Here is a 25097-nt window from a genome sequence, read left to right as displayed (position 1 = left end):
GGCCGTATACTAATCAGCACGTGACACGCCGATAAGCGCCGTAATCGGATTAGGGCGGGGCCACTCACTTTTTGCAAAAAAGTTTAGAGTCATCGCGGGGTTTTTTTCTTTGCTCAAGCTAAAACTTGAGAGGCCAATCCTCCTTTATCCCGAGGGAGGGCATTTTCTGATTCAACTTTGAATCATCGGGGTAATCTTCGCCATGACTTCCACCGATTCCTACATTGCCATCCCGGGCTCGGTGGCGTACTCCCGCTCTCGCGGTCATGCCATTGCTGCGAGCTTGGGTGTCAAGGATGTCCGAGCCCAGTGGGTTCACTACGTGCATACCTCGCAGCCCCTCAATGATGCACAGCGTGCCGTTCTTGAGCAACTGCTGAAATACGGCGACATCACCGATATTCCCCCCACCTTCAACTCCGCCGATGGTCAATTCGAGACCTTCTACATTTTCCCCCGAACCGGAACCATCTCGCCATGGAGCTCTCAGGCTACTGGTATCGCCCACGTTTGTGGTCTGCGCCAGTCTGTCGTGCGTATCGAGCGTGGTCTGAAGATCTCATGCCTTCGTGAGGCAGCTCAAGAATACAAGGACGGTTACAAGGATCTTCTGCATGATCGCATGACTCAGATCATCAGCGACGAGGAGCCTGACCTGCAACTGATGTTCTCTGAGCACGCTACTCAGCCTTTAAAGACTATCTCCTTGCAGGGTGGTGACAAGTCTCCCAAGCAGATTCTCCAGGAGGCCAACAAGGAATTGGGTCTTGCTCTGGATGACTCTGAGATTGAGTACTTGGCTGAGGCTTATGGCCCGAATGGTGCTATTGCCCGTGACCCTACTGATGTCGAGCTGTTCATGTTTGCCCAGGTTAACTCAGAGCACTGTCGCCACAAGCAATTCAACGCCTCGTGGGTCATCGATGGCAAGCAGATGCCCAACAGCCTCTTCGCCATGATCCGCAACACCCACAAGAAACACCCCGAACACACCGTCAGCGCTTACAGTGACAACTCTGCTGTGCTGGAGGGTTCCGAAGCCGCTTTCTGGGCTCCTGACCCGACCACCGGAGAGTGGATGCACACCAAGGAAGTCGTTCACTTCTTGGCCAAGGTCGAAACCCACAACCACCCCACTGCTGTTTCCCCCTACCCGGGTGCCGCTACCGGTGCCGGTGGTGAGATTCGTGACGAAGGTGCTACCGGTCGTGGCTCTCGCCCCAAGGCCGGTCTTTCCGGCTTCTGTGTCTCTGACCTCTTGATTCCCGGCTTCAAGCAGCCCTGGGAGATGGACGTCGGCAGGCCAAACCACATCGCAAGCAGCTTGGATATTATGCTGGAGGCTCCTATTGGTAGCGCTGCTTACAACAATGAGTTTGGTCGTCCTTGCACTGGTGGTTACTTCCGCACACTCCTCACTGAAATTGATGTTGGCAATGGCCAGAAGGAGATTCGTGGATACCACAAGCCCATCATGATTGCTGGTGGTGTCGGTACCGTTCGTCCTCAGCACGCCTTGAAGAACCCTGATATTGTCAAGCCTGGTTCTTTCCTTGTTGTCCTGGGTGGCCCAGCCATGCTGATTGGTCTTGGAGGTGGTGCTGCCTCTAGTATTACTTCTGGTGAGGGGTCTGCAGACCTTGACTTCGCCAGTGTTCAGAGAGGAAACGCTGAGGTCCAGCGCCGAGCTCAGGAGGTCATCAACGCCTGTGTTGCAATGGGCGACCACAACCCCATTAAGTTCATCCACGATGTTGGTGCCGGTGGCTTGTCCAACGCCCTTCCCGAGCTGATCCACGATTCTGGCCTGGGAGCCAAATTCGAGCTGCGTGAGGTCGATAGCACCGACAAGAGCATGAGCCCCATGCAAATCTGGTGCTGTGAAGCTCAGGAGCGCTACGTTCTTGCCGTTGGCGAGGAAAGTATGAACAAGTTCACTGCTATTGCTCAGCGTGAACGCTGCGGTTTCTCTGTGGTTGGCCGTGGCGGTGGTGATTCCGAGGAGGAGAAGAGACTGATCCTGCTGGATCGCGATTCTAAGGAGTACCCCTCTCCCATCGATCTGCCCTTGTCTGTGCTCTTTGGCAAGCCTCCTCGCATGACCAGAACTGTCGACTCGCGCAAGCTGACCTTGCCCGCTGTGGACTCCAGCCTCGTCAAGTACCTGCCTTCGCTCTCTACTAAGGTGGAGCTGGTCAGCGAGGCCGTCAACAGAGTTTTGTCCTTGCCTGCCGTTGGCTCCAAGTCTTTCCTGATCACTATTGGTGACCGTACCGTCGGTGGTCTTACTGCCCGTGACCAGATGGTCGGCCCGTGGCAGACTCCTGTTGCCGACGTTTCGGTTACTGCCACCTCTCTGCTCCAGGGTGTTAAGACTGGTGAGGCTATGTCCATGGGTGAGAAGCCTACTCTGGCTCTGATCTCTCCGGCTGCTTCCGCTCGCATGGCCGTTGCCGAGTCTCTAATGAACCTTGCCGCCGCTGATCTGGTGGACCGCCTCAGCCAAGTCAAGCTTTCCGCCAACTGGATGTCTGCCAGTAGCCACCCCGGTGAGGGCGCTGCTATCTACGAGGCCGTTGAGGCTATCGGCTTGGATCTCTGCCCCAAGCTTGGAATCAGTATCCCTGTTGGAAAGGACTCAATGTCCATGAAGATGAAGTGGAAGGACGAGGCCTCGAATGAGGCCAAGGAGGTTACCGCGCCTATGTCGTGTGTCATCTCTGCCTTCGCTCCTGTCGCCGATTTCCGCAAGACCTGGACTCCCGCCCTCCGCAGCTATGAGGAGGTCGGAGAGACTGTTCTCATGTTTGTTGACCTTGCCTTTGGTCGTAAGGCCCTTGGTGGCTCGGCTCTTGCTCAGGTCTTCGGCGAAGTTGGTGCTGAGTGCCCTGACATCCGCAATGTCGAGATCTTCCGTGACTATTTCGATGCTACCCAGCAGCTCCAGGAGTCTGGCATCGTTCTGGCCTACCACGACCGATCCGATGGTGGTCTTTTGACCACTCTTGCTGAGATGATGTTCGCCGGTCGCTGTGGTGTTGAGATTATGACCGACAACGTCGCCGCCTCCTTCCACACCCCGGATGTTGTCGAGGCACTCTTTAACGAGGAACTCGGTGCCGTCTTCCAAGTTCGCAAGGAGCACGAGATTCAGTTCCGTTCCTGCTTCGCCACTTGCGGCCCCCCTGCCGGTCTGATTCACAAGATTGGTCGCGTCTCTGAAAAGAAGAAGCAGGACCTTGTCATCTACCACAAGGCTTCCCTGATCTACCGCAACACTCGTGCCAACCTGCAGCAGACCTGGGCCAAGACCTCCTACCACATGCAGAAGATCCGTGACAACGCCGAGTGTGCTGAGCAGGAGTTCGAGAACATCCTCGACAACACCAATCCTGGTCTGTCCTGGAACCCCTCCTTCGACCCCAAGGACCGCGGACTGCCCTTCATGACCAGCCTTTCTCAGTATTCGCCCTTCACCAACAAGCCTCGCGTCGCCATTCTGCGTGAGCAGGGTGTTAACAGTCAGGCCGAGATGGCCTTCGCCTTCCAGACTGCCGGCTTCTCTGCTGTGGATGTCCACATGACCGACATCATCTCCGGCCGTGTCTCCCTGGCCAGCTTCGCCGGTCTCGCTGCCTGCGGTGGTTTCTCCTACGGTGACGTCCTGGGTGCCGGTCAAGGTTGGGCCAAGTCCGTTCTCCTGCACGAGAACACCCGCAAGGAGTTCCAGGCCTTCTTCGAGCGCCCCGACACCTTCGCTCTCGGTGTCTGCAACGGTTGTCAGTTCCTGTCTCGCGTGAAGGAGCTGATCCCCGGTACCCGCAACTGGCCCAGCTTTGAGCGTAACACCAGCGAGCAGTACGAGGGCCGTGTCTGCATGGTCCGCATCTCAGACCCTGACCCGTCGCGCCCCAGTGTCTTCTTCCACGGTATGGACGGATCTTCGCTCCCCATTGCCGTTGCCCACGGTGAGGGCCGTGCCTCGTTCGCCGGTACCCCCGGTACCTCTGCAACGGACTTTGTCCGCGAGGGTCTTGCCCCTGTTCGCTTCGTCGACAACGCCACCCTCAAGCCTACTACCCGCTACCCCTTCAACCCCAACGGTAGTCCCGAGGGTATTGCCGGTGTGCGTAGCCCCGACGGCCGTGTCCTGGCCATCATGCCTCACCCTGAGCGTACTGTCATGAACGGTATTGCCAGTTATTTGCCGCAGGCTGCTGAGAACTGGGGAGACGTTGGTCCTTGGGGACGTATCTTCTTCAGTGCCAGACGCTGGGTCGGTTAAGAGGCTTATGATAGCCTTGATGTTGTTTTCAAATTTATGCCATTGTGCTATGTTTCTATGTTGATATTTGTTTTTCGGTTCATGGTTATATTGGAGTGGAAGGGTTAAAAGCATTAACGAAACAGACAAACAGGACGCCCGCGATAAGAGGCATTGAACATGCCGGTCTTCCACCGTAAAGATAGTAAAGATATACCAAAATTTAGCAAAATATACTCCAGTTTACTTCACCATTCTTTTTCCTACTTGTATTTCTTCTTACAAAGTAAATAAAAGGAGAGTCTAGTGTAAGTAGTAGGGGATAGTTCCCTATTTTTATTGAATTCATGAAATGCATATTCGTCATAGATCATAAAGTCATCAACATCGAAACTTTCGTCTCTGTTTAAGCCAAACGCTTCCTCCACTCCAGCCTTTCCGCCAGAATATTCCAGCTTGGCAGACCATCTGCACGAGCAATCCCCTTCAGTCCATCCGTAACAAACCCGACCAAGTGGTCAAAGTGGAGCCTCAGGTTCCGCATCTGGAGATCATACGGCGACTCTCTGAACGAGATTGTCATAGTTTGTTCATGGTCAAGACCATCATCCTCATCCTCGTCTGAATCACTATCAAAGGAATTATCGATCCCTGTACTGCGCCGCGATTTACTCGGGATGAAACGGGAATCAGACACCCCATCTTCCGAAGCAGTTGTCTCATATGCGTGTACAGCCTGTAAATCTGCAAAATGAATGCACATGTCCAGAATGTTGACTATGACCTCATGGATAGGAGATAGGTTCTCTGAAAGAAGACACTCGTTTTCAAGAGAGGACATATAAGCCTGATGAGCGGCGATCATGGTATCCACATCGTCTGTGTGGGAAAGGGTGGAGCGGAATGATTGGTTTGCAGTTGATATCACGAAATAGGTAAGGTGTGAGTAGAGGATATCGAGGAACCAGAGGAGGTGATGGTGGAGACCATGGACGAGGGTCTGCGCGGTATCATCAGTGGAGACACGCGCATCTCGTACACGTTGTCTTACAAGGGCGTATTTTGCACGTCGAATTTGCATAAGGAATCTGGCGATGCGCTGATATGACTGGATTGCGACTTGAGTGATAATGTTGGCTATGGGCCATGGTAAGACGTAGTCAATGGATACAGATTCGAGGATGTGGACGGATCGATTCTGATCGTGGTGTGAGGACCCTTCAGATCGCACAACAAGCCTAGATGGATCAATTTCAGGCATAACGCTGAACGCTGACCGAGTCACTTCGGTGAGCAGGAACTTGTCATCCCATGCGCGACCTCGGTCCATCAATTCGAAGACCTTGGTGTCGATTGTTCCCAATATGCTCAGATCTTTTCCGAGGTACACATGCTCCAATGCATCGAGAGAGCTCCAGAGACCGCATTGCTCATCTAGTTCGGTCCGTAATATACCAGCACTGACGGAGTTGTTGGCATCAACTAATTTGTCAAATGTCAAGTCCACTAACGCAGCGAATGGAAGGGATATAAAGGATATTTCGGAGGATATGGCATGATCAAAGATTGTTTCAGCGGTTTCCGAGAACTCTGGTTGTTCAGGAAGTGCGTTCAAATGCCGCAAGAAGACCATGCTCTTTCCCGTTGTGAATACCCTGTTGACGGCAGGCTCTAGGAACTGAGGGATGTTCTGTCGATTGACTCCTTCGTCAAGCAAATGCCAGTCATGCCATAAGGTTCGCAAATCTCCATTCTCTCGATTAACTCGCACGAAGAAAGCAGTGTCCATGGGATCGACTTGTCCAGTCTCCATCCAAAGCTGAATGGAACGACAGTATGTCTTGAAGCACGAAAAGAAGAGCGCACTGAGCCTTCTAGTTGCATTGTCATCACCAAGGGCTTCTTGCATGCATACCGAATCAAAGAGCAAGTCGAGGCACCGTATTGGTTGTGTATGATCTTGGTTCAATCTGGCAATAAGATCGGCAAGAACGAGTAGATGATGAGAATGCAGGCGGACGTCGTCTAATAGCTGGAGAAGACTGACTGTCGAGCCAGGGGATAGATATTTACATTGTATTTGAGAAAGGAGAGTGTTAAACTCGAGTAGACGTTCTTCAAGGCCCCGGCTGAAGGTCTGCATATAGGGGATCGTCTGTGGAATGTGGGTGAACCGTCGTACGGCATCAAGTTTAGCACCAATCTCGGTAAAAGAGTGTAATAATGAGGCTAAGACTTTGCTGGATGAATGTGCAAGATTATAACTGCGATCCACTTCAATATCGTCATCCAGGCGCCAGAAGATGGAGGTTGGCAGGCCCTGCAGCATGAAGATGGTTTCTCTAGCCAGCTGCAGTTCAGTAATGACTCGAGATGGATTTTCGTCCTGCTGAGTAACTTGATGATAATTCTCTGGTTTCCAAAATTGGACTTTTTCTATAGAGGCGATGAGTTCACGGTCTTCTCCCGGAACAAAGACCTCGTCTGGAATGACGTAGTCCTGTTCTGAGAGACTGGGGGTCCGAGGCGGGGCTCGAGGACGCGACTCTTCGCTGGAGACCGAAGCTAATTCATCATCTGATGAGTCTGCCGTGAAGTCCACCTGCTCCCATATGTCTTCCTCACTGAAAGCACCGCCCAGGCCCTTCAAGTCAGACAATGACAGTGATTCCTCGGCCAGTGGCTGGATTGGTTTGGAAAGATTATCCAGTTTGGCCAATGCAGCCGGGCGATCGGATAGTTGCAAGAGTAAGCTCAGGATCTCTGGGGTCCAGTTGCTTCGATAACTCTCTAATTCCACGAGGCGTCCCCGCAAAGCCTCGGCCAGTTCATCTCGATTGACGACCTGGAATTTCTCCTGTAGACCTTCCAGCTGGCGGGCCACCACAAATTGATCAGTGAGACTATGGCCACTTGGGCGTAGAGATGCCTGAGCACGGCGCCTGATATTCAAGACGCGCGTAGACTCCTAAACACGTAATGAGCGCCAAGTCCCGCAAGAAAACAATCGAATACTTACTTTCTGATCGGCGGGGAATTTGACGACGGCGGTGACCAAGTCATCGGTCAAAGACCCCAGGGCTGCAAGACCCATGATGGACCCTAATATCAGAATAAGATCTAAATCAAGAGGAGTGCGCTAAATGTGGATAAAGGTGGTTAAAAATGGCTCGCAAAGCCAACTGGATGACGCGGCGGCACCTAGACCTGAAGGAGTAAAGTGGCTCCGGAGTTCCCTAGTACACGGTTTCTTCCCCCCTTTCACATCTTATCACTCACCACCCATCATGGCGATCGCACGTCCGATTCGCATGTTAGGCGCTGCGTGCGTCCTACTGACTCTATTTCTCATCTTCAATCTACGCCAATCCGCTGATCAACCCACTTCCAAATTGACAAATGGAATGACTCGGGATCCCCTTCTAGATCGTGCGTTTCTTTGCCACTCCCACGTTCGCATCTATCCAACAGCCACAGCATTACTGACCTTTATGAAATAGCCACGGGTGAACCGGACGGACACTTATGGCGAGCCGACGAACACGATTATTCTCCCGATAGCGCAGAATCGGCGCGCACCAATGCCGCCCTGATCACGCTGGTGCGCAATGAGGAACTCAACGACTTGCTCAAGACCATGCGCGACCTCGAGCGCACCTGGAACAGCAAGTTCAACTATCCCTACATCTTCTTCAATGATGTCCCTTTCACCGAGGAATTCAAGCAGAAGACTCGGGCCGCCACCAAGGCCGTCGTTCAATATGGTTCGCCTCTCTCCCCCAAATCGGTCTATACATTTATTTTCTCAATTCCAGAGCCTATCTAACTGTTTGGTCTACAGAATTGGTTCCCAAGGAGCACTGGGAGGTCCCTGACTGGATCAACATGGATCTTTTCCGCGAGTCCGCCCAGATGCTGGAGGAGCAGAACATCCAGTACGCGTCGAAGATTTCCTATCACCAAATGTGTCGCTGGAACAGCGGCTTGTTTTACAAGCACCCCGCCCTCGAGAAATACCGCTACTACTGGCGCATTGAGCCCAAGGTCCAATTCTTCTGCGATGTTGACTATGACGTCTTCCGCTACATGGAGGATCGCAACAAGACCTATGGATTCACCATCAACCTCTACGATGCCCCTCAGACCATCGCGACCCTCTGGCCCCAGACTAAGAAGTTCTTGGCTGCCAACCCGACGTATCTGAGCGATAACAACATGTGGGATTGGATTACCGATGATCAGGCTCGCCCTGAGCACAACGAGATGGCCAATGGTTACTCCACCTGTCACTTCTGGTCCAACTTTGAGATTGGTGACTTAGATTTCTTCCGTGGTGAAAAATACGAGGCCTACTTCCAGCACCTTGACCGCGCTGGTGGCTTCTTCTACGAGCGCTGGGGTGATGCGCCCGTCCACTCTCTCGGTATCGGTCTTTTCGCCGACTCCAACAATGTACACTGGTATGCTACCCCTAATTATACCCCCCTATAACCCCCGTTTTAAGCATCACACTAATCATTATTTAGGTTCCGTGATATTGGATACAACCATATTCCTTACTACAACTGTCCCAACTCACCCAAGTGCTCCGGATGCCAGGCCGGCCAGTTCTTCGGTGGTGCCGACTGGTTGTCCAAGGAAGACTGCCGTCCGACCTACTTCAAGTACGTTGGAACGCACTAAGTGATAGACCCTGACGGTGATCTACTGAGACCCTGTCATTTTGATGATGATAACCTTGCATTATCTTTCGCATACCTGATGAGTATATTTTCCCGACACTCGGTGGCTTGGGTACCCGGCGTTTTGAGCGGACACATACCTATTGATGAAATATTGTGCCCTTTCCCATTTGGATTTCCTTTTCCCCTTCCTTTTAAACCAGGGTTTCGTTTTTCCTCTGTTGTCTTATAAATCACGTTCATCGTGGATGTTGTCTGTTGAGAGTTGAAGCCGGTCTGGCCTTCTTTGTACTTATATTGATTGCACATTGCCAAATTCCTTGGATGTGAATTCCTTCTATATGTGAGCTTTGTGGCCCTGTTTCATCGCCTGTTTCGTACCCAAGATATCTGCATGCTCAAGCACAGAGATTAGATTTTGTTTCATGACGAACCGAGCCTTGGAGCTGAGCCTTGTATGAAGAATAACCTGCGACATTTACGATAGTCATAATTTGGTAAAAAAAAAAAAAAGGAACTGAAGAAACACGACAAAGATGAATTAAGCACCATTCATGGTACACAAGACCCTTTTCCAGACAACGGCACTAACAACACAGGAGATCTCTAAAAGTATGTATACAGCTTTCAATCTTCTACCCGATCAGCGTCCCAACCAACGCGAACGGATGCGCATGATTATAGCCATCGGTGACACGGGGGAAGTTTGTGTGGGTACGGTACGGAGTGAGAAAGAAAGAAAATTGATGAGGCGCGGGGGGATTTGGTGTAAGAACACAAGACAGAATTCAAGACGCTAAATTTACTCCTCCTGGGGGAAGAGCTCTTCCCGGAGAGCAACACCAAGCTGCTGGCGCAGACCCTCAAGGGCCTCGAGGTATTGCTTGTACTGTTCCTGGTTCTCGACCTTGGCCTTGATGCCTGTGAAAGTGGGTTAGTCATCGTATGATACTATAGCGGGGGTGGATTCGGGCATGCAATATTCAAGCGATATTGCATTTCGCCCTGATGGGGTGTCGCATACCCTCGAAAACGCGGACGGCAGTGGGGTAGTCGTTGACACGGCGAGCGGCGTGGAGAGCCGCGGTGAGGACCTCAACGGAGGGAACGAGATCGTAGGCGAAGCAGTTGTTCAGGTTGCGCTGAACGAGGACTTCCATTTAGCGTTTATCTCAGGGACAATGGGAGGAATAACGATAGAAATTGACGATCGGGCAAGATCGGCCACAGATATCGCATCCGTTCCGGGGAAGGGTGGGTTGATTCAATCTTACCTGAAGCTCGAAAACATCCTGCACACCCTCGAACTCCTTCTCAAATCTGCAATTGAGACACACAGTCAGCATATCCAGTTCTCATCAGAGACTAGCATTGATATAGGGTCAGGAAGCGCCTGAGCGCCAACTCCCGACCCTGTCCCCTCTCCATTCCGAGTTCCACCGATGCTAATGGCAGGCGAGATGTATCGTACCGTGCGGAGAACTCCTCGTATGTCTCATCCTCGTGGCCGGAGGAGAGCTTAGCGGTGGTGCCGAAAGTGCGGGCGCGGGCGGCCATGGTAATGGGGGTCTGCACCCGGGAGCGGACCAGAGGAGCTCGGACGAAGCTGGCAGGGCGGACGGCGCGGGTCGCGAGACGGAAGACAGAGAAAGACGACATGGCGGGTCGGTAGGTTGGACCGGAGTCAATTGGAGGGAGGTGATGAGGGGAGAGTGGATGGAGACGGGGAAGGGAGAGGACGAAGTTGTCGTGTACCCGGCTGGATTTTGCGGGTGGTGTGGTGTCGTTGCCTCAGGCCATGCTGAGTCATCGCGCCGACATGGCCCGGCGCCGTTTGATCTCAAACACTTGCTGGTGATTGGTGGAGCCATACTTGACAGCTTCCTGTGCGTGTCATATCCGCTCTACAATTGCATGGCTTTGAGCTCATGGGCGTGTTTATGAACTGTAATTGATAGGAATCGACTCATGACTACATATTGTGGATGACAGAAATTATGCTTGTGCCTCATTGACAAGGTTCCTGGTAAAAAATGATCGTCCAATAGGAGAAACGCTAATATATATTGTCTAGTCTTCGGGGAAACAGTCGGGCGGCGCGATTCCCGTCTTACTCTCGGCACATCTTACCTTTGCCCCCAGGAACACAGCGAGACCTCGCATTGGAAGAGAGATCGAGCAATTGACCAGATAGACAGGGACATAAAGCTCAAAAAACAGAACTAGAAAGTCAGATGCGCTTAAAGATCAATATTAAAGCGATGCCCAGATAAAATGAATCCATGTATCAATAGATCATACGACTGCCCATATTACTTTCAGTTCTTTCTGACAATACTCCTTATCATACTTTATTCTAGTGCTTCCTTCCAAAACTACGAAGGTCCCTAAGGGACTATTTCATTCTGTCCTCGGTCTCCTTTCCCTTAGAACGGCATACCTCAGTGATCGCGCGTTCATATGAGGAACAATGATGGTGTGCTCATTTTGAACCACGCGTGGCAGCTTGTGTCGGCCCTAACATCGGCAATGCCAATATTAGATATAGATCCACTATATGCCTTTTTTGTGTGTGTTCAAAATTTACCTATTCGGGAATGAGTCCTACCTCTATCTGGCCGGAGAGTGGAGGATCGCGGTGAGGAATCGCGGGAAAGGTTTCGGAGGTTTGCCGTTTCCAACTTTGAAGAAGTAATACATATTCTCACGATTCATCATAAAGAGAGAAATGATAAGCAATAACAAAATGCAGAGCATGATGTCCAGGTCATGTCAAGTGGCCCCATAAGGCCAATTAAGACGCTGAAGCAGCAAGCATGATAGCCACGCACAATACTTCAGAAGAGAAGAAAACTGTAAGGTTTTCCGAGGAGCATTCGTGGAGGTTACATTGGGTTGGGGAAGGAAGGAAAGTTTTCAGGAAGCAGAATATGTCATTGACTATTGGTATTTTGGAGTTAGTGTGCTTGTCTCACTTTGCCCTTGGAACATAAACTATCTCATACCTTATGATTGATAAGAAAGAATCTTTGAAGTTACTGAACTGTTGAGCTAAAGTAGGAAAATAAACCTTACTTGGCTCTCACTTCCTACTTATATATTGCTGTCCCTCCCTGCCCTCACTTACTTACCTCACTTCTTACTAGCTGACTGAATTGCAGTCATAGATCGAGATAAGATCAGCCATATTAAAGATATCTACATTAATGTAGCTCGCTCCAAAGCTTCTATGGAAAATCACAGGCCCAAAGAAATCAGCATATGTCATAGCATAATCTAGCTCATCTCCACCTAGGTCTACTTCACATAAGAAATCCACCCCTGGCTACCTATTCTCATAATACAGTCATTCAGAGACCCCGAAATATAGCCCCCGGAACATAATTCCGAACAGATTTTGGAAGTTTTTTGGGGTTTTCTGGAATACTAAGTCACTCAGACACCAAGAACTGAGCTAGTGTACCTATCTTTTTTGACGGCAAGGAAATGAGAATGAATAAAGCGATGTAGGCCAGGAAGACTAGTTTGAGTGATCCTTTCTCTGCTTTGGACATGTTTTTGTTCTATTTTACCGCAAAACACTCCGACTTTGGCATTATTGAGGGTTTTCTATTGAAGTTCGGGTTGGTCTTCCCTAAAAACGATTAACATCGCAATGTAGAGATTCATTGACCTTGTAAGGGTGTACTTGAGTCTGACAGCCCGCGTGGTCTAGTGGGAGCCCAACTTGGAATTTGGAGGGCAATAATCTATGGATATATGACCCCCACTATGGTACCACGAGCGTCGTAAGCGGTCTCTCCGCAGGTTAGACGTTGAATTCCTTTAATTGACCCTAATCAAATTAGTCGCGCCTCTCACTAGGTGTCGTTTGTACCAAATCAATGGACAAATTTTCGTGGAGGTTGCCTGGAAGTGCAAGTGAGGCTATTCAATGAATACTATCTTCGATGTACCCCGTGACTTGAGGCCCACATCGATTTCTGGAGCTTAAGCACCTGCCAAGGTAAGTTCAACTCTGCAAGAGCCCCTCCCAATTGGTTACACCGACTATGCTAGGCAGGATGAGGCTTAAAGAGTATGGACTTCTTTCACGTAGTTATCCGGCCAGGTTGCACGAACCATATAGTGGCACGTAGTGTTCTTACAGTCTGGTAGTCAAGTGTAATTTCAACCAACTGGAATAGACCTATGGATGACCAGGATCCTAACATCTTATGTCGTTATAATTATGAGTGAAAATAGGGTGATATCTGAAGAGCCGAAGTGTGAGTGAACTTCCATTGTCCAATGGGAGACATGGGATTAGATATTTCAACGTGGGAAAAACAAAACCGAAAAAATGATTGGGTGTCGTTTATTGAGCTTCTTACTACGTTCTCATGTAAAATTTTTTATTTGAATTCAACAAATGATTAACTGTATAAATTACCTCATGGCAATGCAAATGTATGTTACTAGGGGCCTCAGGAGGTTAGGCGTGTACCTGAATGAGGCGGTACCTGGAAGTTTAATAATCAGGGTCTATGGATCCATTTGAGAATCTACACCGAGTTAGTCCCAGGTGCGGAGATTGCCTCGGGCTCTACGATCAATAATCGAAGCCTTACCCGCATCGGCTGGGGTACTTGGCCACAAAAAGGGGTAATGCAGCCTCGGCTGGGGGAGTATAGGATCCCATTGTGGATGGTGCACAATTCCTAGTGATGGGGGCCTGATTGTAACCCTGTAGGAATTTCAAGAAATCACCGATAAACTCAGCTAGACACGAGGGAGGATGCTGCAATGGTCAAATTGAATCCTACCTAAAATCAATTTTCTCATAATAAAAGAAAAGACTCGGGGCTAATCCCCGCAAACAGTAATGCGCATGTGACACTCCCGAGTACACTTTTCACCATAACTACCACCAGAACAGACCACAGATCTTGTAGCGGATATCAGAAGGGATTAAATTCAAAGAGTTCGATAAGATTATAATGACCTGATCTGCATAAAATGGTTGAGGGCAATGGCTCGTTTTGTCCGGAACAGAACGGCTGCTGATTTTCCCCCTTTTACGGCGACGCTAGGCCCCATTGGGAACTCAGCGGACGCGCCGGACGCAAAAAGTAACTTGTTCTCCTGTTTGTCTTTTCTTTCTTACAACGTCGGTCCTTTCCATTTCTTTTTTGTTGACTGCGTGCGAGAAAAGGACTTCCATTTCCTTGACTCGGCCTCTTCATTAATACTTTTTTAATTTTTCTTTCTCCCTCGGCCTCATTGTCCATCGCATCGGACCCCCGTTCACCATGGCAGCCGAGATTCTCCAGAATGTGCCCCTCCCGTCCATTGATCGGCCATTTGGCGTGCACCTGTGGCCTATCTTCGATAAGGCCTTTGAAGTGGTCAATGGATACCCGGCCAGCGAGTTCAAGTTCCAGGAGGGTGTGACCCCCATGTCCACTCTCAAGGAGACCGCGATGATGATGGTTACCTACTACGTGGTGATTTTCGGTGGCCGTGAGGTCATGAAGAAACTCCCCGCCTTCAAGCTTAACACTCTATTCATGATTCACAACCTGATCTTGACTATCATCAGTGGTGTCCTGCTGGTCCTGTTCTTGGAGCAGCTGATCCCCACCCTCTGGAACCACGGCGTTTTCTACGCTATCTGTGACCACAATGGTGGTTGGACCCAGCCTCTCATTGTTCTCTACTACGTAAGTATCAAATTGCGCATATATGTTGAAGAGCGATGTCACTGACCTCAATCCTTTAATAGCTGAACTACCTCAACAAGTACTGGGAGTTCATCGACACCGTTTTCCTTGTCCTCAAGAAGAAGCCCCTGACCTTCCTCCACACCTACCACCACGGTGCCACTGCTCTTCTGTGCTACACTCAGCTTATTGGTCTGACTGCTGTGCAATGGGTTCCCATCACCATCAACCTGCTGGTCCACGTTGTGATGTACTGGTACTACTTCCAGAGTGCCCGTGGTGTCCGTATCTGGTGGAAGAAGTACATCACCATGCTGCAGATCCTCCAGTTCGTCATTGACGTCGGTAAGTACACCTGGACTTGATTTCTATCTACTATCCTTATGCTAATGACTGCGCACAGGCTTCATCTACTTCGCTTCTTACAGCTACTTCTCCTCCACCTACTTCCCCTGGGCTCCTAGCGTGGGCAGCTGCGCCGGTGAGGAGTTCGCCGCTTTCGCCGGTATTGCTATTATCACCTCGTACTTGTTCCTCTTCATTGGATTCTACATCGCCACCTACAAGAAGGAGGTTAAGGTCGGCCGTCCCCGTCGCAACACCGGCAAGAAGTCCCTGATCGACATGAAGAACTTCGAGATCCCCTCCCCCGTTGCCGGCGCCAAGTCCAACGGCTCTGCCTCCTCCACCGGCCGCTCCAACGGCCCGGTCACTCGCTCCCGCAAGGCATAAGTGACTTGCTGAATTCCTATTCAATGCGCTTTAGTCGCGCATGTGGAGTGGCAAGATGAGCATTGCCTTGAGTACGGCGAGTGCATTGAACCACCCAAAATAATAGGACAGAAAGTTATACGAACATTTTCGTACCTCGAACATGCGAGCAGGAGCTGAAGGACGCTGTCCCTGCTCCATGATGATTCACTTTCTAATTGTTTTTAATGAACGACCTTTCACGATGCCAGGCTCGACGGTCTGGCGGTCTATGCGACATGGGCTTTGTGAGAAATGGTATGTCGGGGGGATTGATGTCCGATGTCGGGAGAGGGAAATCAACCCCTGGGACTAGGCATTTTCTTTCTTCATTTTTCTTCATTCGAACGGGCTTTCGGAAAGTCTCAGTTCGGTTGTATTTTATAATGTCATTTTCTGTTCATGTTTGTCGTTGTTACCCTTTAGCCTGCTGGCGGCGGGCCTTTTGACTGCCCTTTGTTAGCAATATAGATATTAAGCCACATACTAAAAATAATCATTATGCGAAATTTGATCGGATCATTAGTAACTCGGTGGTTGGGTTTGCAACCTACGCAAGGAATACCAGCATGGCATTTGCATTTGCATGGCTCCAGTTCATATTGCAATGGACCGTGTAGACTTGCAGGTCATTTTTTCCCGCATAGTGCAGCATAGATCCGAGGGGGATGAATCCATATGATAGAACGAAGCGAACAACAAAAGAAAATGGAGCACTTACCATGGTCCTCTACCATAATCCCTCAAAGCTTCATCACATTGGCAAAAGCAAAACAAATATACTGCGTTGATGGGGAAACGAAGAGTTGAAGCTCAATGTGCGGCATCACATTGTCGGTCCCACAGACATGCAGGAACTGACCCGGGGTGTAGATCCATGCATGAACAGGCGTGTGCAACGGGGGACAAATAAACGCCACGAAGTGACTGATCCAACATCGGCATGGCAAGCATGGCAGCTCCGAGAAGGAGATAGAGATCATCCTCTCAACTTGATTCGAAATCAAACCCGCCTTCCTTCCAGCCATCCATTGAAGACGAGTATGGTAAACCTTTGGATCGGAGGCCGATCAGATCCATCCGGCGCACGGCGTGGTCAATCATTGAGATATTTAATCTTTGTTGAACTTTCTTCCAGCCTTTCCTCGTCATCCCAGCCACGACAACGTAATGGGAGATAGGAGCAAATGTGGAGTGCAGCAGCGTGCAGTGACAGGTCGTTCGCCAGCCATCCACGCAGCGTGGCCGGGAGATATTCAATAGTCTGTAGATCCGAAGCCAAAGTGATACGTTCGGACCTTATGCCTCTGGCTTTGGGAATTCGGAAGGTTAGACGATTCGATAAAGATGTGCCTTGCTTGTGTACCCGTAACCAAGCCAGTAAGCATGTAGAGGAATGACAAAAATTGGCTGGGGTAAGCCCGAGGCCGAGTGTATGTATGCAGGGCCCACGCAACCGGGGCATGGCCATGGCGTCGAGCACAGACAAAGCACAAGCACAAGCTAGAAATAAGAGTTTTCATACCAACGGGGCATGGCGAGTCGCCGGGAGTCCGGAGACATGGCGGACCAGACCAATTCAAAAGTTGATTAGGGGATGAATGTCGGTAGATGGAGTAGTTTAAAGTCAGACAATACGAAACAGTGGACTCGGGGCCGGCGGTTATAACGGCATGCGTTCCAGTTCTGCATGAATACGTATATAGCGGAGTATCAATACTTCATGTGGGAACCACGCCGCTGTCAGATAGAAGGTTGGGTCTGTTGAGGAAGTTCCTGTCGATCAAGTTTTTGAGGACAAGGTTTTCAATTAGCTCCGGAGGTTCCTTGCCTGATGTGGGTGTATGTAATGGATTCGATTCTGGAGGTCGTGGTGTTTTTATTGGTGCATGATGTCAGGTGTATTTTTAGGCTATAAATAATCGAAACAGTAGCGTGACGGAGGCTTACACAGTACTATAAACCGGAGCAAATTCGCCGATACACTTCACGCAAGGGCGACTCCAGTTTTTATTGCTTTTTATTGCTTTCATGGAGTTCGGCTCCGATTTAATCTTTTTAGCGACTGAACTAGAGAATTCGTGCAGCTATACCAATGTATGTACTATTCGCATTGCTATCCCAATAGTATGGCGTCGAGCCCCTTTGGCCCTTAATGGTAAAGAATGGATTTGGGTATGGATTGTGCCTGTACTGATCCCTGAGAATTCTCCTGTAGTGAGTACCTGAAAATCTAGATCCTTTACTGTAAACCTGGCTAGGTGTTGGGCATTTAGGCCTGGTCGGGCCCCCCTGAGGCCCTTCAGCATAGCATAGGCCCTTAGACCCTTTAGGGTTAAAGGGCGGGGCTCCTATCTGTACCTGACTAGAAGCGTGTTCGTTACCCCCCCTGGCATGACGACGCGTTATGGAAAAAAGAAAAGAACGAAAATTCGGTAGGAAGATACCGTACTCCACTGAAGTTTCGTCCCCAAGGAGTTCGTCGTAGCGTGTTTGAGTTATACGTTGCCCCACTGTTTCTGTAGCGGCGGCTAACTTGGCAAATGTTTAGAGGTTCCATCTTGATTCTCCATCCCCACTCCGGGCGCTTCCAAAAGGGATTTCCCATTCGGATCTCCTAACGAGCCGTGGTATGATTTGAACTCATTCTCGAGGCGACGATCTTTTCTATTTCGGATTGTTCGTTGATTTTCGTTACTGTTGTGCAGCTGCAATCTAATTGCTGCTGCGATCATTCTGCTAGTGACGTCGGCAGCCAATGATACCGCATAGTCCTGACTTGCTGCAGCCCCAGCGTTAGGCGCATGGACCAACTGACCAACGACAGCTCACGTTGATCTATCAGATTTTTCTCCGGCGTTACAGCTGTAAAGTTTGGTCCCAGCCTCGTCGTGTATGGTGAAACGGCCCAATCCTTAGCATCCTTAGGGGCAGCGCCCCTCTCCATCCCAGGTCTCAGCTGCAAGGGTGATGCGCTGTAAGCCACCCTGTGCCAATCATGTACTGCGTGGATATCCTCCACCAATGGGCGACTTCACTAGCTGGGGACACTTTCGACCAATCCAGGATGCGGACTCCTTCTTCCTGCAGGAGATAGTAAAAGCCAAAAAAAACCAAAAAAGCCACTCGGCCAGGGACAAATACAGGATTCTGACTTCACTACACGTGGACAGGGATCAAAAATGATTGTCCCCTCTTTCCTGCAGGCGCTTCCTGGTCTAAAAAAGCCCACCCCCCTCCCGTGGATCAATTCCTGACGGGTGGGACGCTTTTCTTCATACTTGAACCTTGGATGGCATCGAGGGCGGCTTAATCCTGGTTCCACTACCTTTAAAGTCCTTCTTTTCCCTTAGCCCCGTTGTGCAGGATCGGATCTCCTTAGATCAGTCTGTGCTATATTCATAACCTGGGGACCTGCCGGCCTCTCTGGGTTTTCTGGCTATTACATTCTGGAGGGGAATCGTCGTCTTACTTTCTCTACTACATCACCGCGGGCTGGTCTCCTGTCTATCCTCTCCTGTCTGGAACAGTTATCGTTTTGGATCAACCATACGCTGTGTGCTGGATAACTTGACTTGCAAAGATGTACGAGCCCAATACCTCGTTGAGTCTTCACCGGCTGAGCCGACAAAGCCTCCAGAAACGATACGAATCAGACGAGGAAGATGTGTCCGAGTCGGATGCCGGACCAGACTTGGTCCCCTCGCTAGTAGGTTCGAACCGAGCTGGAACTACCGATTCAGACCTCAGTGCCGATGAGAACTCGCACACAGATCCTGATTCAGACCGAGAAGAGCACCTACTGGCTCCATTCCCGGTGGTTAAACGGCCACGACCCGTCTCGATGGATACGGTAAAGCGAAGCAGTGATGCGACCTTTGCGGAAAACACCAGGGTGTTTGACCCCGAAGAGGACATGGTTCTTGAGATTCCACTACCAGAGACTCCTCCTGAACTAGATCCGAATCTCTATCTACAGCCGGCCATCTATGTCTCGCCAAATACACCGCCAACCCACAACAGAAGGTCTCGCTCTTCCTCGCCGTCTTCTATCTTTTCCGTGGAGAATGCCGAGATCCAGGTTGCGAGGAAGATCACCTTGATGGAGCCACCCACTCGTCCAACCCTGGTCTTCATTAACTCCTTAGGATCACGGTCCAAGGGTTCCCGGACACGAGCCAGCCATTCTCGAACACGGGGCAGTGCTCGAAACAGAGAATCTCGCATCTTCGACGGGAAGCTCGAAGGCAATCTCCAGGTTCCACGTCTGGCAGATGTCAAACCCAAGTCATCACCGCGGGAACACTCAACAGACTATGAGTCCACCCACACAACCCCAGACCTATCAACTCTGCACGAGGGCTCCCTCACCGTAAGGCGGGGCGCGGGTGCAAGTGCAACCATAAACAGGGTTTCTGAAATTCCAGTCCTCCCCTATTTCCCCCCATCCCCCCGTGAGCAAGAGCGACCATCAAGTCTCCGCCTACGCCCACGTACCTCCGGCGCCGAGAAACCATTCCCCACCACACGATCCTCCCGTCGACCCACAGAGCCAGGCCTCCGCCCCCCGGCACTGCGCACAAACAGTAACAGCAGCAACAGCATGCCTTCCTTCTCTCCACGCCCCGCCTCACCATACGATGATCCAAGGACCTACTTCGTTCCAGATCACTACAGCGAAGGTGCATCTCTCTCTTCTCGGGCATGCAGTCCTACCTCAACATGCTCTTCACCACCACAGCAATATATCCATACATCAAAGCGTGGTCCCATCGCTCCATTGACACCAAGCAACTCAAACATCTTCTCGCAACGCTCACCCATGATGCGCCGGATGACCCGGAAACACTCTGCCACCTCAAGCGTCTATTCTATCAGCTCAGAGATGGGTATGAGTGCCGCTTCCTATGCGTCATCCAGCCAGACGGCTGTTAACACGATTAACTATGATTCGAGGCTCGTGCGGAAATCGAGTCAGAGACGCCATGCGAGACATGCTAGTTCTGCGACTGGTGGTAGTTCGCGTGGGTTTATGGGGTTGAAGCTTGGGAAGAGAGCGTTTAATAAGGTCTAATTAATTAGTAATGTTTGATTTTTATTTGGAGAAAGTTATCTCCTGGCGTTGGTTGGAATTTTGTTTTTTTTGTTTCGTTGGATCTTGATTTATTGTTCGGTTCTACTATACGTGGCATCAGTTTCATACTGTTGATCACGGGCGTTTTTTGATTTTATCGATATTGGGACTGGGCTAGATCCAGTTGATGAAACTGTTTGCTATTTCCTTTCGAATATGTGCTTGCTTTGGCAAACACTTCGGTGACTCGCTTTTCGATTTATTGTCGCGAAACTGATGTGAGATTGAAATTGCCAATACATTAGTGGTCGTGACCAAGAAGCAATCATGGGGATGCTAGTTGGATCTTGAGGGTTACTAGCTTCTCCTTGGCCTAGTTCTAGAGAATATGGAATAAGAATCAAGAACAGTTGAATGATATTTCTCTAAGAATGACTCGTCCTTATCCGTCGATCCTTTAGAAGCGTAGATAGCCAGGGGAGCCACGCAATGGGAATGGTATATTGTAGTGCGTCATGAGCAGCAATAGAAAAAAGTTACGTGAAAGGGAAAGAGCAAAGCGGCATCACCATGCAAATGCCAGACAAGGTTATGAACGCGATTGATAAAAGAGGCATCAACACATGTAGCGGGTGATGCTAGGCATATACCTATTTGCGTGCCTCCAGGGCAGCTTTAATAGCTGTAAAAGAAGAAGAGGTTAGTACTTATCATCTTCTCAGAGGGTTTAACCTACCATCACACGAGGTCTTCGCGTCTCCGAAGAGCATTCTTGTTCCGGGCATGAAGAACATGGGGTTTGGCACATCGGCTATGTATGCAGTTAGCCATGTAGCAACCAAGGCGATGAATCGAAGTACTTACCGTATCCGCTGGACATTCCCCGCTTCATGACGATGACCTCCTTACTCTTCCACGCGTGTAAGACAGGCATACCGGAGATAGCGGAGTCCGGCTCCATAGCAATAGGGTTGACCGTGTCATTGGCACCAATGACGAGGGTAACGTCGGTTTCCTTGAAATCTTCGTTGATTTCATCCATTTCCAGAACAACTGCAAGGAAATTAGCTCCATCCCTTGTTAATAACTTGGCGGATGAACTTACTATCGTATGGCACAGATGCCTCAGCAAGAAGCACATTGCACTGGCCCGGCATGCGTCCTGCTACGGGGTGAATAGCAAAGCGAACATTGATGCCCCGAGCACGTAGAATGCTGACAATCTCGGCAAGTGCATATTGTGCCTTTGCAACGGCCATACCATAACCAACGATAATGATGACATTCTCAGCACCGGAGAGTGCTTCCACAGTGTCATCGATGCTTGTCTGTGTTACTTCACCTTCAATCTTCTTCTGGCTTTGCACCTGATTACCAAGCCCGCCGAAAAGAACGTTTGTAAGAGACCGGTTCATAGCGACGCACATAATGTACGAAAGGATTGAACCGCTCACTCCAATCAGCGAGCCTACACTTGTGAGAAGAGGGTTGTTGAGCATGAGACCCTCAGCGACAAGCGCGAACCCAGAGTAGGCGTTTAGCACTGTGATAACGACAGGCATATCTGCGCCGCCAATTGCTGCTGTTGTCGTGTATCCTTTCAGGAAACTGAGAACGGTACTCGTACCTAAGCAAGCTGCAGCAATGCCAGGGTTTGCAGGCGCCATTGTTATAAATGCTCCCATGGTTGCCATGTTACTGCCCAGCAGCGTCGAGTTAATCACATGCCGACCAGGGAGCATCATAGGCTTGGATGACATGCGGCCTGCGAGTTTGAGGAACGCGACAATTGAACCGGTAAATGTCACACCTCCGATAAGCAAACCCATATAAGCAGTGACCATGTGCAAAGTTGAGATTTCGCTGATGTCGGCCATCACGCTACCGATACTCGTCAAAACAGCGGCCAGACCCACAACCGAGTGCAGCGCAGCAACGGTCTGAGGAAGCCCAGTAGGGGTGATGCGACGGCCAATCAGGCCACCGACCACGGCACCAGTTCCAGCCACAACGGCGAATTGAGTCAGAGTCTCAGTAGAGAACCCTACTGCAACCAGGGAAGCGAGAATACCAGAGGCCACACCTAAAATTCCCAGGATGTTTCCACGGCGCGCAGTGGTTTGCGAAGCAAGGCTAGAAATGGAGCTCATACACAGGATTGTACTGACGAGATACCCGGCTTGAACCACACCAGACATTCCAGTGCTAGCAGCAGCTATCAAACCACCACCAAATACCACCGCTGGGATGGCATACAGCCATGGGTACTCTGGAGGGTCGGTTGGACGCTTGAACATGTCCAGCATGCGTTTTGTCACGACAAAGCCACCTGACACATTCACAAAAGCAAGAAGGACAGATACGGCACCAAGGTACTCTGGAAGAGTGGTCGGCACATAGCCACCGCCCATGACGAACAAGCCACCAATACCAACCATTCCTGAGATAGCGTTGGTAACACTCATCAGTGGCGAGTGAAGAGCGGGAGCTACACCCCATACTGCGCGGTACCCGACCAAACCAGCAAGTCCGAATGTCATCATATTGCCCATGAAAATGGGACCTGTGGCCTTTCCAAGAGCGAGGGTGGCGCCAATGGCTCCCGTGACGGTAGTCACATCTCGAGTTGCCTGTTGCCATGGTGTAAGAGCAAGATCCGCTGCTTTCTTCGCTGCAACAGCTTCGGTATCAGGCTTAGGAGCGGGAGGAGGAGCAGGCGGCGCGGCAGGTGGGATGATTTCGCCGTTCAGAGTGACTATGGATCCACGAACAACCTCATCGTTGAAATCAATTCCAAAGGATTTATCCTTCGGGGCCATGGAGAGCAGATATTTGATAATGTTGTTAGAGTATAGCGTCGAGGATTGAGTGGGCAGACGAGACGGAAGGTCCGTATAACCAATGATCGTAACACCCTTGTAGGTAGACAGTTCACCGGGAACAGTTGCTTCGCAATTTCCACCTGCTTCAGATGCGAGGTCTACGATGACAGAGCCAGGCTTCATAGCAGCGACCATTTCCTTGGTAATCAGCTTCGGGGCCGGTTTTCCTGGAATGAGAGCAGTTGTGATGATGATATCAACCTCACGAGCTTGTTCCATGAACAATTTCATCTCGGCTTCAATGAACTCCTTGGACATTTCTTTAGCATAGCCACCTTGTCCAGAGCCATCTTCTTGGAAATCAACCTCGATAAATTCTGCACCCAATGACTGGACCTGTTCACGGACAGCAGGGCGGGTATCGAAACCACGAACGATAGCACCCATGCGGCGAGCAGAGACAATTGCACTCAGACCAGCTACACCGGCACCAATGACCAGGACTTTACTGGGTGGGATCTTTCCAGCGGCCGTGACCTGGCCAGTCAAGAAGCGACCGAAGTGGTTCGAAGCCTCTAAAACAGCCTTGTATCCAGCAATGTTGGCCATAGAGCTCAGGGCATCAAAGGTCTGCGCACGGGAGATACGTGGAATACGGTCCATGGCAAATGCAGTAACTCCACGGGCAGCCAGCGCATCCACAATTGGTTTGTTTTGGAAGGGGTATAGAAAGGAGATAATAGTCGAGCCTTTACGAAGAGCTTGGATCTCATTGAATGGTCCTTCTGCCTGAGGGTTTCGGACTTTCAGAACAATATCACTCTCCGCCCATATAGCATCGCGGTCCACCACTGTGGCACCGGCTTTCTGGTAGGCATCATCCAGAAGCTGTGCTCCTGCTCCTGCCCCACGCTCAATCAGCACACGTGAGAAGCCTTTCTTTAGGAGCAAAGCCACATTTTGTGGCGTGATTGCTACACGGCGCTCATTGTGGTGTGTTTCGCGGGGAACTCCAACAATTAACTCGGTGTAAGGGGTGGTTGGGACAAGGTCCTCAGTCGGAGTGGTGGTCGATGCGGTTCGCTTAGACACGGAAGGCCATGGAGGTGCGCATTGAGGTGCTCGAAGCGAGAGTTGCTTCTGCGATGAGGCAAGGAGGGTAATCTGACGAGCCTGGGAGACTGATTGGATCTGTTAGAGCTTTGTTCTCGGTTCTTGGGGTAGTTGTCCAGACATTGAAGCTTACCCGCGTGAGTCACTGACAGCAACGATTTCCCCGCACGTGCACTAGAGGCACGACACGGCCTTAGCGCCGACCACAAGGAGGGCGGTACACTCATTTCTGAGGTCGCGAAGGGACAAAAATCACAGATGGTCAAGGCACATCTGAAGCAGGGTGTCCACGAGGAGAAGAAGGGAGGGAAGGAAGAGAAGTGACAGGGAAGAAAGGACCGAAAAAGAGGAGTCAGGGAGGAGAAACTTTCGGACTCCTACCTTGCACTGAAACGGCACGCGCCCCCTTTTGACACGGTTCTCCCGGTTAATCTAGAAGTCGCAGCCTTAATTGTGCGATCCCCGTGGGGTTGGTGGAGTCGTGGGGAAAGCGGTTCGGGCACTTTTCTCCACATCGACACCTAGGCAGGTTTGGAACAATCATGCCACGACAATGTGATTTGTGGCATCTTCAGGCCCACTCAAATCTTCCAATGGTTTTGAGCGAAAAGGTGTCATAGTACCACAGACCTCGCCCCCCGCAATGACAAAGGAACCAACGTTTCGCAACCTTGGGCCAATTTGCCGATA

General features: G+C 50.5%; 7 protein-coding genes across 7 annotated transcripts; 4 read left to right on the top strand and 3 right to left on the bottom strand.

The window, feature by feature from the left end:
- Nucleotides 1–202: 202 nt before the first annotated feature.
- N7503_011652 (phosphoribosylformylglycinamidine synthase) lies at nucleotides 203–4285 on the top strand (the record flags this gene model as incomplete). The annotated part of the gene is made up of 1 exon (XM_057071198.1): nucleotides 203–4285. The coding sequence occupies one exon, from the start codon at nucleotides 203–205 to the stop codon at nucleotides 4283–4285; it is 4083 nt and encodes a 1360-aa protein (XP_056917809.1).
- Nucleotides 4286–4670: 385 nt separating this feature from the next.
- N7503_011651 (uncharacterized protein) lies at nucleotides 4671–7358 on the bottom strand (the record flags this gene model as incomplete). The annotated part of the gene is made up of 2 exons (XM_057071197.1): nucleotides 4671–7232; nucleotides 7284–7358. The coding sequence occupies 2 exons, from the start codon at nucleotides 7356–7358 to the stop codon at nucleotides 4671–4673; spliced, it is 2637 nt and encodes an 878-aa protein (XP_056917808.1).
- Nucleotides 7359–7531: 173 nt separating this feature from the next.
- On the top strand, nucleotides 7532–8947 carry N7503_011650 (glycosyltransferase family 15 protein; the record flags this gene model as incomplete). Its single annotated transcript, XM_057071196.1, has 4 exons — nucleotides 7532–7693; nucleotides 7765–8028; nucleotides 8106–8724; nucleotides 8791–8947. The coding sequence occupies exons 1-4, from the start codon at nucleotides 7552–7554 to the stop codon at nucleotides 8945–8947; spliced, it is 1182 nt and encodes a 393-aa protein (XP_056917807.1). The 5' UTR covers nucleotides 7532–7551.
- Nucleotides 8948–9464: 517 nt separating this feature from the next.
- Nucleotides 9465–10728, bottom strand: N7503_011649 (cytochrome c oxidase subunit VI). Its single transcript, XM_057071195.1, has 4 exons — nucleotides 10418–10728; nucleotides 10221–10266; nucleotides 9971–10088; nucleotides 9465–9867 (listed from the first exon to the last, which is right to left on the bottom strand). The coding sequence occupies exons 1-4, from the start codon at nucleotides 10603–10605 to the stop codon at nucleotides 9749–9751; spliced, it is 471 nt and encodes a 156-aa protein (XP_056917806.1). The 5' UTR covers nucleotides 10606–10728; the 3' UTR covers nucleotides 9465–9748.
- A 3509-nt stretch (nucleotides 10729–14237) lies between these two features.
- On the top strand, nucleotides 14238–15380 carry N7503_011648 (elongation of very long chain fatty acids protein; the record flags this gene model as incomplete). Its single annotated transcript, XM_057071194.1, has 3 exons — nucleotides 14238–14648; nucleotides 14711–14993; nucleotides 15052–15380. 3 exons carry the CDS (start codon nucleotides 14238–14240, stop codon nucleotides 15378–15380), a joined length of 1023 nt encoding a protein of 340 aa, XP_056917805.1.
- Nucleotides 15381–18981: 3601 nt separating this feature from the next.
- On the top strand, nucleotides 18982–20472 carry N7503_011647 (uncharacterized protein; the record flags this gene model as incomplete). The annotated part of the gene is made up of 1 exon (XM_057071193.1): nucleotides 18982–20472. The coding sequence occupies one exon, from the start codon at nucleotides 18982–18984 to the stop codon at nucleotides 20470–20472; it is 1491 nt and encodes a 496-aa protein (XP_056917804.1).
- A 650-nt stretch (nucleotides 20473–21122) lies between these two features.
- N7503_011646 (putative nicotinamide nucleotide transhydrogenase) lies at nucleotides 21123–24634 on the bottom strand (the record flags this gene model as incomplete). The annotated part of the gene is made up of 5 exons (XM_057071192.1): nucleotides 21123–21154; nucleotides 21209–21283; nucleotides 21337–21525; nucleotides 21578–24475; nucleotides 24541–24634. 5 exons carry the CDS (start codon nucleotides 24632–24634, stop codon nucleotides 21123–21125), a joined length of 3288 nt encoding a protein of 1095 aa, XP_056917803.1.
- Nucleotides 24635–25097: the final 463 nt, after the last annotated feature.

Source organism: Penicillium pulvis (assembly GCF_028828015.1).
Source record: "Penicillium pulvis strain IBT 33274 chromosome Unknown scaffold_8_segment0_segment0, whole genome shotgun sequence".
Classification (NCBI taxonomy): domain Eukaryota; kingdom Fungi; phylum Ascomycota; class Eurotiomycetes; order Eurotiales; family Aspergillaceae; genus Penicillium; species Penicillium pulvis.
Note: the sequence above shows the minus strand (reverse complement) of the source record. Positions and strands in the feature narration are given on the sequence as shown.